Source organism: Terrapene carolina, unplaced genomic scaffold (genome assembly GCF_002925995.2).
Source record: "Terrapene carolina triunguis isolate 2854851 unplaced genomic scaffold, T_m_triunguis-2.0 Scaffold42, whole genome shotgun sequence".
NCBI lineage: Eukaryota > Metazoa > Chordata > Testudines > Emydidae > Terrapene > Terrapene triunguis.
The window spans coordinates 47,642,112-47,657,521 of record NW_020664393.1 but is presented as its reverse complement, the minus strand read 5'-3'; the positions used below and the strand labels follow the sequence as shown (position 1 = coordinate 47,657,521).

Genomic DNA, 15,410 nt, shown 5'->3' with positions numbered 1-15,410 from the left:
CTGCCTCCTTGTTCTCCTGCCCAGAGTAAATTAGGGTCCAGCCTTCTTGTAATATTTTTTTGCCTACTACAAAGAATTAGAGGAGAAAATGTATTTCCAGGCAGTGAAGTTATTGAACATTTAGAAACAAGGAACATATATGTGCAAAGAAGCATAGTTTAGAATTTCTTTGGCTTCTCTTCACTCTTCTATGAATGAATCAGTGCACAGAGATTAAATTTGGCATTTCAGTATCTCACTGATATTCCACGGAAAGATTCCTAACGTTACAATTACTTACATGTGTTCTACACCTGAAGTACATTTCCCAGTGTGGCATCACAATGACTGTGCTTCCAGAGTAGGTGTCAGTGTTCTTTCAATACAATGCAGCAGCAGTACAAACTTGGGATGTTAATCCAGGAAGAAGATAAATTGTACATCACTATTTTGGTGCAAATCCTGCTTTAAAGGGACCACCCAGGTGAAAGACAAAGCTTTGCATATGGCAGTGTACAATATGTGCTATTATTCAAATGTGAGGAATTGTGCCCTGAAGACGGGAAATAGAGAAGACTTCATCTTTGTGATGCTGGAAATCCTAATCAAATCAATGCTAAGAAATAAACAATGAGTTTATCTGTATAAAAAGCCTGTACTCTCTCTAACGCCTGTTCTGCACTGAGCTAATGAAATGATTGCAGCGTACTAAAGAACAAGTATATCCCCTTTCCCTTTCTAAAATCATCTACATTTTTCACAGTGTAAATAGAAGTCAGAACTAACTTCAAATCAGTTTTTTTTCCCTTCTTCTATTTAAATGAATGAACTGTCTCAATCAGGTATGCATTTGTGAATATAATTTATTGCTAATTGCTACTGTGGACATAGTAGTTATGCTGTTTGGAAATATGTTTCATTTGCATGTACATCACTTTAATCAATGTTCCTGTTTTTTGTTTGGGAAATCTTGTGTGAATCAAACTGAAAACCACCAAATCAGGGCAATAGTTGATAAATGGAATGCAAGAAACTTGTATTCCACCTGATCCTGTATACTTAGTTGAAAATCAATCCAGGGAATGCAAAGTCTTTTTGATAATAAGGACTATTGCTGTTACCCCAAGAACAGACTCAGGGATACCCGAGTACCCCTCCTGTTGCTTACTTCCAGGTTCCCAAGATGTTGATCTGTTAATCTGTTCCTTCAAGGAGAAAGGAGCAGGCCTGCTCTAGTAGAATTGCCAGGGTTAACCGAAGATCTCCCATCTGTCCTTCAGAAAACTCCCCAGAACAGACTAGATTTGTTCACCTCTGGGAGAACACGGATACATTCCTCTGGTCAAAAGATTGACACCCAGGCAATACTTTTCCAAAACAAAGTATTTTCTGTATTTAGTGTAACCAACCTTTTCTAATACAATTAATCTAAACCTAAATCAAAACATAAACATAAATCTCTTAGCACAGGTATACAAGCTAAAGTATCCAATATTGTAATGTTATACAGTTGAAATGGCTTAAGTGATTATGTTCTGCACATGGTGATCAGTCATATGTAGGACACTGCCAGCAATCTTAATAAACTCTTAACTTTATACATGGTAACATAAACATACACACTACAGACACTCATCTTTATTATCCCAACTGTACATATTCATTAACCCTACTTCTATTCTATATCCTACACTCTACCTAGCATGCTTACTCTCCATAGATTATTCTTCCTCTGTTTTGTCAGGGTCCTTCTGGTCTGCACTAGAAGCACTGCTGCTTCTTCTGATGTTCATTTGGTTCTCCTTCTTTATCTCCTACTCTTGATTTGACTGACTTTTGCCTGCTTGCTCTCTGTCTTTTATACAATTTTTGACCTGTTCTGATTTGCTTGTTTCCCAATCCTAGCATTAGCATACCTATCCTCTAATCACCTTCAGACTCTCTCTGATTGGTCCATACTTATAGACCAATCACAACTGCTAAATGTAACTGTCAATCAAAGCTGTTATACAACAAGTTTTAGTATTATGGGATATTTACTATTATGGGATGGTGACCCTAACCTAGTTTTGGACTGAGCATGCCTGACTGAGCTCTCCTTGCAGCGTTGGAGTGACCTTTACTTGACCTCAGTCCATATCTGCCTACCAACACACTAGCCATAGGCCAAAACTGCCATCTCTCTGTCATTGGCTGAGTGCCAACATTGTATGCACACTTAAATTACCAAACGTTTGAACTATAAACCATCTTCTTATTTCTTTACTATATGCTTAATTGTTAATGTATGGACCTTAATGGTATGGTCTACTGCTGTCACCCAGTTTCTTACCAATGTAGTTAATTTTAGTTCAGTTCTTCCCATTTTCAGTTAATGGTAGCAAAGCAATGTTTTCAGTTCTGTGCATAAGAAACAAAATAGAGCAGCTCAAAACCCTTCCTATCATCCTGGCCTTTAATTGGTGTAACAGAGTTGTAGAATCCCTATGGCAGAGACTGGAAACCCCAGTTGTTCCAGGCACAGAAAAAATTTCATTCCATTATTAACTGTAGTAATTGCATATATTTAAGTTCAGCAGGGAAGAGCAGCAGACTGTATTTGTCTGCATTTGGGAAACCTTTACACTGCTCACCTTCTTTAATATCAGTTCATATCACTTATTGTGGGAGAGTAATGATAGAAGTGGGTCATGTGGATCATGATTTGTGAGTTCAATGTATCCTAAAATTCTGTGGTTTCAACTAGCAAAGGAGGTCTTACTTTATTCAAAACTTCACACAGAAGAGTTGTAAGAAGGTGACTACCTTATTTTCACCTCATGTAGGTCTAGTTGCAAGGAAATAAACACATGCCCATGTCACATTTAGCTATTCATGTAGTACAACAAACTAGCCCTGATTTATCCTGAGACAGATGCATTATGTGCATTGCCTGCAGAGTATCCAGTTTTACACTCATTCTACCCAGAATCCCAGTGCACCTATTTCATAGGTAACCGTCTACGTCCATGTTTTTATTTTATTTTATGTAAACAAGCAATTACTTAAGCCCCAGATTCACCAAAGGATTTAGGTGCCTAACTCGGGGGAAGGTGAGTGTTAGCACCTGTGTATAATCTGTAACACATGGATGGTCAAGGGGTCATGAACAGGTACTGAGAGTAGTCATGACCATGATCCCTTTCTAAAGGGAGATCTAAAAACTTTTTTCTGTTGTAACTCAGATGGTAAAGGTTGAGAACCACTGATCTAACATGCATTTAGAATATTATGTGTAGTGTGCAGTGTCTCCGTATGATTTTTGGAAACCCATATTTTCTAGGGCAGGAATCATGTTTTCTTTGTTCTTTTACAGCATTGAGCATGTTATTGGTGCCCAGTAAATTTCTCTCATTTGGACATTTATATATTATCACAGTCAGGAGTGTTTTCCTTCTACCTTCCAGCGGGAGAAGCTGTGTGTCAGCCTATCCAGCAGAAGATATAATTTTCTCACCACAACTATTTTTTTTAAAGAATAAACAACTGAACTGTAGGAGGCTCAACATTTGAGCTGCATCAACAAATATCCAAGTCACATCAGCTTTTTTGTTTGTTTGTTACAAACAGGAAGGAAAATCCTTTTTCAAGGCTATGTTTATTTAAAACTCCTACTGCACATTTCTAATAAATTTACTCAGATCCCTGAGTAACCCTTCTCTAGGTAAAAATAAAGAGTAAATTCATTTCAGAATAACACCAAGTGAACTCAAAAAAACAATCATATGCACACATAGGGGGGGTAAACTAGCCACTAAGCTTTTCTCCTCCAATTCCTCCTCCAACACCTTATCCTCTTTTCTTTTAATGGGAAGCGCAGAACGCCCCTGCTCTGCTGTCCTGGGGAACACACAGCTGCTTACTTTTATCTCACAATTTGGGTGGAGGGAGGAAGGAACGCTTGATGGCAGCATATATTTTATAATACCATTGTGAGGGTGATAGTTGTGAATTGGGATGGGGTACTATTGACCCATGAGGGTTTGCTGTATGGTCAAAAGGCCTGAACTTGCTAATCTTGTTCAAGAGTCATGATTTTGTGACCCTGTTTTACAAAGCAGAGCTTAGGTTCAATTTCATCTACAGACCTAAATATGAACACAAGTGTGTGAGTTATAGAGAATCTTTCATAAGTTACTGAATGTGTCTCTGTTAAAAATATAGACTTGTAACTGGCAGGGTACTGCTCCAGGAAGCTACAATTCTAGGTTCTTGTCCTGCCACGGGGAAAAAGCCTGAAGGATTTGCTGTGTTGGTATCATTGTCTGCTTTCTCTCAAAGTGAATTCTCCTGGGATACAGGAGTAATTTACACTTCCCTGCTCCTGCAGTAATATATCAGGCTCATCTTCTTTTGAACGTATATCTTTAAAGAATAATTTTTTTAACATTTGTAAGAAAAAGAAAAATATTACTGTGGGCTAAGAATTCATATGTACAACCTCAGAACATACGTTCACATTCAAGGAATAAACCTCTGAAAACAGTGGTTTGGAAAGGAATTACTTGCTAAACCCAACCTAACTATAGTGCAGCATGATTAAAGTTGTTATAACAAAGCAAGTGAACTTGTTAAAGTGTACAGGAGTTTCATATTTACATACTGCTTTTTTTAATCTCATACATACCCAAATTTATACACATTACCTAATGTAACACCGAGGTTTTTCTCTTTTCTTCCTGTGACAAATTTTATATTTATGATATGTGATTGTGGTGCCAATTAAAAGTTTTGATTGTGGTGCCAATTAAATTAGTGTTAAAGATTATTTTTTTCACTGTTTTAATTTCAGGTTTGGATTCTCTAACAGGGCATGCATTTCCAGGTAAAGTTACAGTTAGATATTGTGTAACCTTGTGCGTTTTATATTTATTTTGTTTATATGCTTTTTTCTTTGTTTGTTCTTTGTCAAATTGTGTGGTTCCCCCACATGCCATTTCATGTGAAAGCTATGCCTTAAGATTTTTAGTCCAGGTACATGAAGAGGAGAAACCAATATCAATCTTAAAAAAATATAAATGAAAATCTGTTTGCAATGGGAACAACGCCATCTTTAAAAATTAAAAACAAACCAAAGGAAAAAGATTGTGGAACTAAAAATTTCAAGTCCAAATTAGAATAATTGAAATGAGTTCAAAGTGGAGCTCAGTTTAATAATCTGGTAACATTAATAAGCCTATGCCTGGATAATGATTTAGGAAGTGTAAGATTCTGTTTCCACCCTGCTGAAGTTTTGAACAGTCATGGGATGGTGTCCTGTAGAGAGTCAAACTTGAATGGGGTACATCATTATAGTAATTCTCACAACTTTCCTGCACACAATTATATCTAACATGACATGACCAACATGATTTAAAATAAAAATATTCCCTGTGATGGCTGGATTAGCATTATTATATCCTCAGAGCCATAGTTTACTTAACCAATGTAAACATTTTGGGCTGGGAATTTTCCAGTCAGCAACTAGATTTGATGCTCATTGATCAAGTGAATTTCTACATTGTGCCTGGAATGTAGTTTTTACTGAATGTATCAAAATTATGATGCAATAGTGCGTTTAAATGAGCAGTCTCCCTAATGCTGCAAGCTTTCTCTGTTTTACAAATGTCCAAATGTCCACCTCTACTCAAAATGTCCCTTCATGGTAGAGCAATGAGTCAAATAAAATGAAACAGGCGGTGAAATCCAAGACATAACGTGTTAGGTATCCAAGGAGTTGTTGACCCAAAGGTAGAGATTATATGTCTCCATTTTAATAGAACAGTCTTGGTCTTTCATATAATATCCAAGTGCCTGAATGTCTTTTGGGACACTTCAAGTTTATCTTTGTTTTCATGCAATCAATAAATGTGTTATTTTAAATAACTACAGAAGGGAGACGGTTTTGTGCTGGGCTTTTCAGGTGCTCATGTGGGGGCCAGATTCTGCCATCCTTACTCAATAAGTACTTTACTCTATGAGTAGTCCCACTGGTATAAATGAGAATACTCATGAAGTAATATACCTCCAGTCGATCTAAGGGTTCTGTAAATCTGTTTCTTAATATAGGAATAAAATCACTGCTGAGTCAGAAGTTGGCAGAAGTAGCATCAGTACACATTTGTTAAAAACAACAAAAAACAGCCTTTTTAGTTTGAAAAGATGGCCACTTTAACAGAAGGAGATTACTCAAGCTGACTAACAGTAGGGTTTCAGTATTATTTTGTATGAAACAAAGGAGTGGGAAGGAGACTCCATGTTTGTTCTGCCTAGAAAACATCCAGTGTAAAGGCCAAATGCATCCCAAGTGTAAGCACATGCAACTCTTTCAAAAGACCCTTTGCATAACAGGGATACATATATCCTGTGCACAGTCAACCATCAAAGAGATGCAGATTGATAATATCTGTGTCCATGAGGAGTAAAAGCCTGGAAACGGGGATTTGATTTATACAGGCTCCAAATAGAGATCTACTTAACCCAGAGAAACCATTTCCTGAGTCTTCAGTGCTGCTTGATACTGCTCAGTTGGCTGCTACTTCTCCACCATAGCTTAGTTTAGCCAAGGCACCAGCTTCTGGTTTATTAGCATTTGTTATGGAAGGAGATTTCATTCCCTGGCAAATGCGACAAATAGCCTGTCCCTGCACACACACAATTTTTCTGGCAGAGTTGTGACACTTTCTTTCCTCACAGAGAGATTTATCTCCAGTGCGGGATGCTTTACAATGCCCCCTAGGTGAGGACTGTATGCTTATCTTTGGTCATTAGTTATTAATTGTCTCCTCCTGTGGTATTTCAGCAAGCCATATATGTAACTATGTTAGCTTTGCTGACTTAGGCCCTTGTCCTGTTTACATTCATATGCATTCCCACTGACTTCATAGGGATACTGTGGGGAGTGAAAGGGTCTAAAGCTGTGGATCTTTAAGTGGATTCACACCACTAGAATAAAATCACTGTCTTGTATGGACGTGTTAGTTATGAAATTTAAGGCTCTTCATTGATGGAAACTCTAACCACCCAAAATATATGGGTCTTTGTATCATTTTTGTTTCTCTCCCCTAAACTCTCTCCATTTTGTCTACATCTTTCTTAAAGCGAGGTGCCCAAAACAGGATGCAATATTCCAGCTGAGGCCTCACCCATGCAAAGCAGAATGGAACAGTTACTTCCTGTCAGTACACGCAATAATTATGTTAGCCTTTTTCGCAATGGCATCACATCATTGGCTCATGTTCAATTTGTGATTTACTATAATTCTCAGATCCTTTTTGGAGGATATAGTGTACTTGGACTTTCAGAAAGCCTTTGACAAGGTCCCTCACCAAAATCTCTTAAGCAAAGTAAGCAGTCATGGGATAAGAGAGAAGGTCCTCTCATGGATCAGTAACTGGTGAAAAGTTAGGAAACAAAGGATAGGAATAAATGGTCAGTTTTCAGAATGGAGAGAGGTAAATAGTGGTGTCCCCCAGGGATCTGTACTGGGACCAGTGCTGTTCACCCTATTCATAAATGAGCCAGAAAAAGGAGTACACAGTGAGGGGGCAAAATTTGTAGATGATACAAAATTATTCAAGATAGTTAAGTCCAAAGCAGACTGCAAAGAGTTACAAAGGGATCCGACAAAACTGGGTGACTGGGCAACAAAATGGCAGATGAAATTCAGTGTTGATAAATGCAAAGTAATGTACATTGGAAAACATAATCCCAACTCTACATACAAAATAATGATATCTAAGTTAGCTGTTACCACTCAAGAAAGATATCTTGGAGTCATTTTGAATAATTCTCTGAAAACATCTGCTCAGTGTGTAGCAGCAGTCAAAAATGCTAACAGAATGTTAGGAACCATTGGGAAAGGGACAGATAATAAGACAGAAAATATCATTATGTCACTATATAAAGCCATGATATTCCCAAACCTTGAATTCTGTGTGAAGTTCTGCTTACTGCATCTCAAAAAAGATATATTCAAATTGGAAAAGGTACAGAGAAACGCAACAAATATGATGAAGAGTATGGTACAGCATCCATATGAGGAGAGATTAATGAGACTGGGACTTTTCAGGCTTGGAAAAGAGACAACTAAGGGGGAGATATGATAAAGGTCTATAAAATCATGAATGGTGTGGAGAAAGTGAATAAGGAAGTGTTACTCCTTCACATAACACAAGAACCAGGGGTCACCCAATGAAATTAATAAGCAGCAGGTTTAAAACAAAAGGGTGTATTTCTTCGCACAATGCACAATCTGTCTAACCTGTGGCCCGTGGATGTTGTGAAGGCCAAAAGGATAATAGGGTTCAAAAAAGAATTAGATAAGTTCGTGAGGGATAGGTCTATCAATGGCTATTAGCCAAGATGGTCAGGGATACAACCTAAGTTCCCTGTAAGCTATGTGGCTGCACAGCAGGCTATCAAGGGCCATGCAGGCAGGGAGAGGCGCCGGGGAGAGAAGCCCCTCCCTTGGCCCGGCCCAGCCCATGCCCCGGAGTTGCTAGGCAGAGGAGCCCCTGGCCCAGCCCAGCCCCTCCAGAACTGCCATGGCCCAGGAGAGACGCCACTTTCCTGGCTTGGCCCAGCCCAACCCAGCCCCGCTGGAGTTGCTGCGGCCGGGGAGAGGTGCCTTTCACCTGGCCCCGAGCTGCTGCAGTGAGAGAGGGCTGGGGGAGTCCTCTCTCTCCCTGCTGCAATCATGGGGCAGCCTGCACCCCAAACCCCTCATCCCCATCCCTGCCCTAGAGCCCGCACCCCAATCCTCTGCCCCATCCCTGAGCCCCCTCCCTCATCTCCATCCTCACCCCAGAGGCCGCACCCCCAGCCAGAGCCATCATCCGCCCACACTCCAACCCTTTGCACTAGCCCTGAGCCCCCTCCCACACTCCGAACCCCTCGGCCTCACCCCCACCACACGCCACCTCCATATTGGTGTACATAACAAAATTCATTCCACACATGGACATAAAAAAAAATAGAGGGACCACTGGATGCAACCCCATACTCTGGGTGTCCCTAGCTTCTGACTGCCAGAAGCTGGGAATGGGTGAGAGGGGATGGATCACTTGATGATTACCTGTTCTGTTCATTCCCTCTGGGGCCCCTGGCATTGGCCACTGTCAGAAGACAGGATCCTGGGCTAGATGGCCATTGGTCTGACCCAGTATGGCCACTCTTATGTTCTTATGGTTTTTTTCTGCAGTATGGCCACCTAACATGTTATTCCCCATTTTGCATATGTACGTTTGATTTTTTTCTCTCTTACTTTACACTTGTCTTTATTTAATTTCATCTTGTTGATTTTATACCAATTCTCCAGTTTATCAAGGTCATTTTGAATTCTAATCCTGTCCACCAAAGTGCTTTCACCACTCCCAGCTTGGTGTCATCTGCAAACTTTATAAGCATACACTCATTATCCAAGCCACTAATGAATATATTGAATAGTACCGGAGCCAGGACAGATGTTTGTAGGACCCCATTAAATATAGACCACAGGCTCTGACCTTCTGCCCTCTTGAAATCACAGGCTGGCTAGCTCCTCCCTTCTTGTGCCTCAGCTTTCCTCTGATTGGTCCCTGTTGCTGCTGCTGAGGTGTGGGTGGAGCTGTGCATCTAAGTCACAAACCTTTTGGGGGTATTCTGATTCTACCCAGGGGGGCTAGAAAGGCAGCCTGCAAGCATGTGCAGCTCTTAGCTCTGCTCCCTTTCAATGGAGGGAGTAGCTCACTTGAGAGGCAAGACCTCAACAAGCCCGGCCTGTCCCTTGCTCCCCTGTGGTGCACTCTGGTGGTGTTGTATTGATCGGATTGGATGCTACTTGTCCCTCCTTCCCTGACTGCGCTCTATTGTGCTGCATTAAAGGGACAGACTGTATCAGCCTCTTCTTTCCTCCCTCATGCACTCCTTGTGCTTTCTCCATTGTGATGCTGGAGAGAAGAGAGAAAAGAAGGGCAATTGCCACAAAGGCTTTTAGTTTTTAAAGGAAGGAATTAAGTGGGTTTTATGCCAGTAATCCCTTACTGGCAGCCAGGGCCGGCTCCAGCATTTCTGCCGCCCCAAGCGATCGGAGGCGGCATTTGGGGGGGGGGAGGGGGGGGAAAAAAGCCACGATTGGCAGTGGCAGTTCAGCGGCAGGTCCTTCGCTCCTAGAGGGAGTGAGGGACCTGCCGCCCCCGAATTGCCGCAGGTGCCCCCCCAAGCACCTGCTTGTTAAGCTGGTGCCTGGAGCCGGCCCTGCTGGCAGCTTTCACTATATAGATTCACTTTCCCCAGAAGTCCAATGTGACTCTCATATGCTAGAAGGGGAATCTCACGTAGGAGTAAAGAGGTTATTTTACCTCTCTTTTTTTTTTTTGGCAGTGGTGCAACCACTGCTGGAATGGTGTGTCTAGTTCTGGTGACCACAATTCAAGAAGGACATTAATAAATTGAAGAGAGTTCAGAGAAGAGCCACAAGAACAATTAAAGGGTTAGAAAACATGCCTTGCAGTGGTAGAGGCTAGAAGCTCAATCTATTTAGCTTAACAAAGAGAAGATTAAGGAGTGACTTGATCAGCCTATAAGTACCTACAGGGGGAACAAATATTTGATAACAGGCTCTTCAATCTGGCAGACAAAGGTATACTATGAAGCTAGATAAATTCAGACTGGAAATAAGGCATACATATTTTATAGAAAGGAAATAACCCCCAGAACAATTTGCCAGAGGTTTGATGGATTCTCCATGACTGGTGATTTTTAAATCAAGATTAGATCTGTTTCTAAAAGATGTGCTCTAGTTGAAACAGGAATTGATTTGGGGAAGTTTTCACCTGCCTTATTCACAAGGTTGGACTAGATAATCACAATGGAGTCTTCTGGCATTTGAATCTGTTAATGAACTATGATTATTTAGTCTGACCTCCTGCATACCACAGGCCATTGAATCTCCCTCAGTAATTTCTGCCTCAAGCCTATATGTTAGACTCTTGCAGATTGGGACAGACATGGGACTGTTTTTATTGTTTACATAGTGCCTTAGGTTAAAGATGGTTATTAATAACAATCTGTTTTATGTTGTCCAGGTCTTAAAATATGGAGAAGAAACACTTAAGATAGAAAAACACATTTAAAAACAAGAAGTCAACTATTTTAACTCTGCTGTACATATGGTCTGAATTTTTACATGACAGTTGTAGAAATTGTAGAAATTTTGAAATGATTCAACAATATAAGGGGGAGGGATAGCTCAGTGGTTTGAGCATTGGCCTGCTAAACCCAGGGTTGTGAGTTCAATCCTTGAGGATTTTGCCACTTAGGGATCTGGGGCAAAATCAGTACTTGGTCCTGCTAGTGAAGGCAGAGGGCTGGACTCAATGACCTTTCAAAGTCCCTTCGAGTTCTAGGAGATATGATATCCCCATTAATTATTATTATTATAGTTTTTTCCTGCAGTACCAGTATTACAAATGTTAATCTGTTCAGTGCTTAAATATAATAATAGCAATATAAAAGTTCATACAAATATCTTCTACAAGCCTGTGGCATTCTTTTCACATGAATCATTAGGCAAACTTAGTAATATATTTTAAAAATTGATAGGTTTCAGAGTAGCAGCCGTGTTAGTCTGTATCCGCAAAAAGAACAGGAGTACTTGTGGCACCTTAGAGACTTAACACATTTATTGGAGCATAAGCTTTCGTGGGCTACAGCCCACTTCTTCGGATGCATAGAATGGAACATATATTGAGGAGATATATATACACATACAGAGAACATGTATGTGTGTATAGATATCTCCTCAATATATGTTCCATTCTGTGCATCTGAAGAAGTGGGCTGTAGCCCACGAAAGCTTATGCTCAAATAAATTTGTTAGTCTCTAAGGTGCCACAAGTACTCCTGTTCTTTTTAAAAATTGATGTGATTTTAGGAATCTATAATATATAGAAATCTTTTCCACTGTAAGATTCAAATCCCGTATTGTAACTTTTGTCTTGAGTACAGCATGCCTAAGTAGAATTAGAGATAGGTGGAATCGTGTCTATTGGAAGTTTCTGATAGATTTTTACCAGGTGGAAAATTGTTTTAAGTAGAGAAAGTGGTGTATCACAAGCATATCTCACTCCCAGGTAGACCCTGTCCTTTTTGTGTTTGTCATCCACAAAACTTGCAAAATACATATCAGTACACATCATTGTGGATGATATAAAGGGTCTAGTCATAATGCCAGATTCTCAGCTGATATAAATTGACATAGTTGCATAGAAGTTATTGAGGTTGCAGGAAAAAACCATCCCGATGTGTAGAAAGAATAGTAAATATGGCAGGCGACCAGCTTGGCTTAACAGTGAAATCCTTGCTGATCTTAAACGGAAAAAAGAAGCTTACAAGAAGTGGAAGATTGGACAAATGACCAGGGAGGAGTATAAAAATATTGCTCAGGCATGCAGGAGTGAAATCAGGAAGGCCAAATCACACTTGGAGTTGCAGCTAGCAAGAGATGTTAAAAGTAACAAGAAGGGTTTCTTCAGGTATGTTAGCAACAAGAAGAAAGTCAAGGAAAGTGTGGGCCCCTTACTGAGTGAGGGAGGCAACCTAGTGACAGAGGATGTGGAAAAAGCTAATGTACTCAATGCTTTTTTTTCCTCTGTCTTCACAAACAAGTTCAGCTCCCAGACTGCTGCACTGGGCAGCAGAGTAGGGGGAGGAGGTGACCAGCCCTCTGTGGAGAAAGAAGTGGTTCGGGACTATTTAGAAAAGCTGGACGAGCACAAGTCCATGGGGCCGGATGCACTGCATCCAAGGGTGCTAAAGGAGTTGGCGGATGTGATTGCAGAGCCATTGGCCATTATCTTTGAAAACTCATGGCGATCGGGGGAGGTCCCAGCTGACTGGAAAAAGGCTAATGTAGTGCCCATCTTTAAAAAAGGGAAGAAGGAGGATCCAGGGAGCTACAGGCCAGTCAGCCTCACCTCAGTTCCTGGAAAAATCATGGAGCAGGTCCTCAAGGAATCAATTCTGAAGCACTTAGAGGAGAGGAAAGTGATCAGGAACAGTCAGCATGGATTCACCAAGGGCAAGTCATGCCTGATTAACCTAATTGCCTTCTATGAGGAGATAACAGACTGTGTGGATGAGGGGAAAGCAGTGGATGTGTTATTCCTTGACTTTAGCAAAGCTTTTGATACGGTCTCCCACAGTATTCTTGCCGGCAAGTTAAATAAGTATGGGCTAGATAAATGGACTATAAGGTGGATAGAAAGCTGGCTAGATCATTGGGCTCAACGGGTAGTGATCAATGGCTCCATGTCTAGTTGGCAGCCGGTTTCAAGTGGAGTGCCCCACGGGTCGGTCCTGGGGCCGGTTTTGTTCAATATCTTCATTAATGATCTGGAGGATGGCGTGGTCTGCACTCTCAGCAAGTTTGCAGATGACACTAAACTGGGAGGAGTGGTAGATAGGCTGCAGGGTAGGTATAGGATACAGAGGGAACTAGACAAATTAGAGGATTGGGCCAAAAGAAACCTGGTGAGGTTCAAGAAGGACAAGTGCAGAGTCCTGCACTTAGGACGGAAGAATCCCATGCACTGTTACAGACTAGGGACCGAATGGCTAGGAAGCAGTTCTGCAGAAAAGGACCTAGGGGTTGCAGTGGATGAGAAGCTGGATATGAGTCAACAGTGTGCCCTTGTTGCCAAGAAGGCTAACTGCATTTTGGGCTGTATAAGTAGGGGTATTGCCAGCAGTTCAAGGGACGTGATCATTCCCCTCTATTCAACATTGGTGAGGCCTCATCTGGATTAATGTGTCCAGTTTTGGGCCCCACACTACAAGAAGGATGTGGAAAAATTGGAAAGAGTGCAGCGGAGCGCAACAAAAATGATTAGGGGGCTGGAGTACATGACTTACAAGGAGAGGCTGAGGGAACTGGGATTATTTAGTCTGCAGAAGAGAAGAATGAGGAGGGATTTGATAGCTGCTTTCAACTACCTGAAAGGGGGTTCCAAAGAGGATGGATCTAGACTGTTCTCAGTGGTACCAGATGACAGAACAAGGAGTAATGGTCTTAAATTGCAGTGGGGGAGGTTTAGGTTGGATATTAGGAAAAACTCTTTCACTAGGAGGGTGGTGAAGCACTGGAATGGGTTACCTAGGGAGGTGGTGGAATCTCCTTCCTTGGAGGTTTTTATGGTCAGGCTTGACAAAGCCCTGGCTGGGATGATTTAGTTGGGGATTGGTCCTGCTTTGAGCAGGGGGTTGGACTAGATGACCTCCTGAGGTCCCTTCCAACCCTGATATTCTATTATCTATTATTGTCTTACAGGAAGAATTAAGAGAGGGATGGCTAAAAAATGCCAATAAGAATATATTCTAACTCCTTGAATGCACTTGACAATGAAATATAGTTGGTTTGTGACTACTTTTATACCTGAAGAAATGGCATTTTGCCTTTTAGAAAGTGTGTGTTGTTCCATGGGTTACAGTTAGTAAGTAATCTGTTGAACTGTTCATTTTTTAGACTAACCAACCTGTTAAGTTTAGATGTTATGTGAACATTGTATTTTTCTCCATTGCTTGTGGTTGAAATCATAGTTTACCAGCCAGTGCCTGCTCAATCATGCTGTTGGCAACTGTGGCATTCAGTAATAAGTTAGAGCAAATCTTACTTTGTATTCTCTAAATTTTCCCTGTGGTTTTTCAGAATTCTTTGGAACATTAGGGAGAGGTGGACATTGCAAAACAAATGATCAGGAACTGTGTTTAATCCAAGGTTCTCAGCATCAGAAATCTCTGACATCTAAAGTCATTACCATTTGGATGACAAATCAATCTATTCAAAGACATTGTTGGAGAAATTATATTATAAAGATGCTACTTTCTAACTATCCTCTTGAAGACTGATTCAATTCTGATCTCACACGTAAATTGAAGTTTCGTTGGGATTACTCCTGATTTACATCACAATAAATCAGAGCAAGCTGAGGAACATACAGTGCAATCTTGATAGATAACACAAAAAGTAAAGACATCAAACCACCGATGTATGGGGAATGGTGTGATGACAAAACAAAAAGGACTATTGTGACTCATTGACTATTCCTGTGTTTCCCATGTTTTGGAGAATTCTGTGGGTAAGATCAGAAATGAGTGAACATTCTCATAAATTGCACTTGTCTTGGTGGGCACCACTGGCCCATGGTTCAGCAGTAATTTTAAAGTTGCATTAATTCTGTATACGTTTTGCATGGCCTTTCGTGGCTCACCTTGGGTGAAATTTTCACCTGAACAGAATGCCAGTAAAAGGCCTACGTACCAAAGAAATTTCACATAAGCCCTCAACATCTGAAGTGGGATTTAAGTGGTGCATATGCTTTTTGCTGACCGTAACTCTGAGTCTGCCAAGCAGGGCTGTGTAGGAACTGGAATTT

The 15,410-nt window shown here is 40.9% G+C and overlaps 1 protein-coding gene across 2 annotated transcripts in view; it reads left to right on the top strand.

Moving 5' to 3' along the window:
* DLGAP2 (DLG associated protein 2) overlaps positions 1 to 15,410 on the top strand; it is a 506,645-nt gene that overhangs the window by 307,190 nt on the left and 184,045 nt on the right. For both annotated transcript variants that reach the window (XM_026653071.1, XM_026653068.1), the window contains exon 3: positions 4,811 to 4,843. Coding sequence is in view for 1 of the 2 variants with exons in the window: in XM_026653068.1 (XP_026508853.1) it covers positions 4,811 to 4,843 (33 nt within the window). In the remaining variant the exon portion in view is untranslated. The remainder of the gene's footprint in view (positions 1 to 4,810; positions 4,844 to 15,410) is intronic.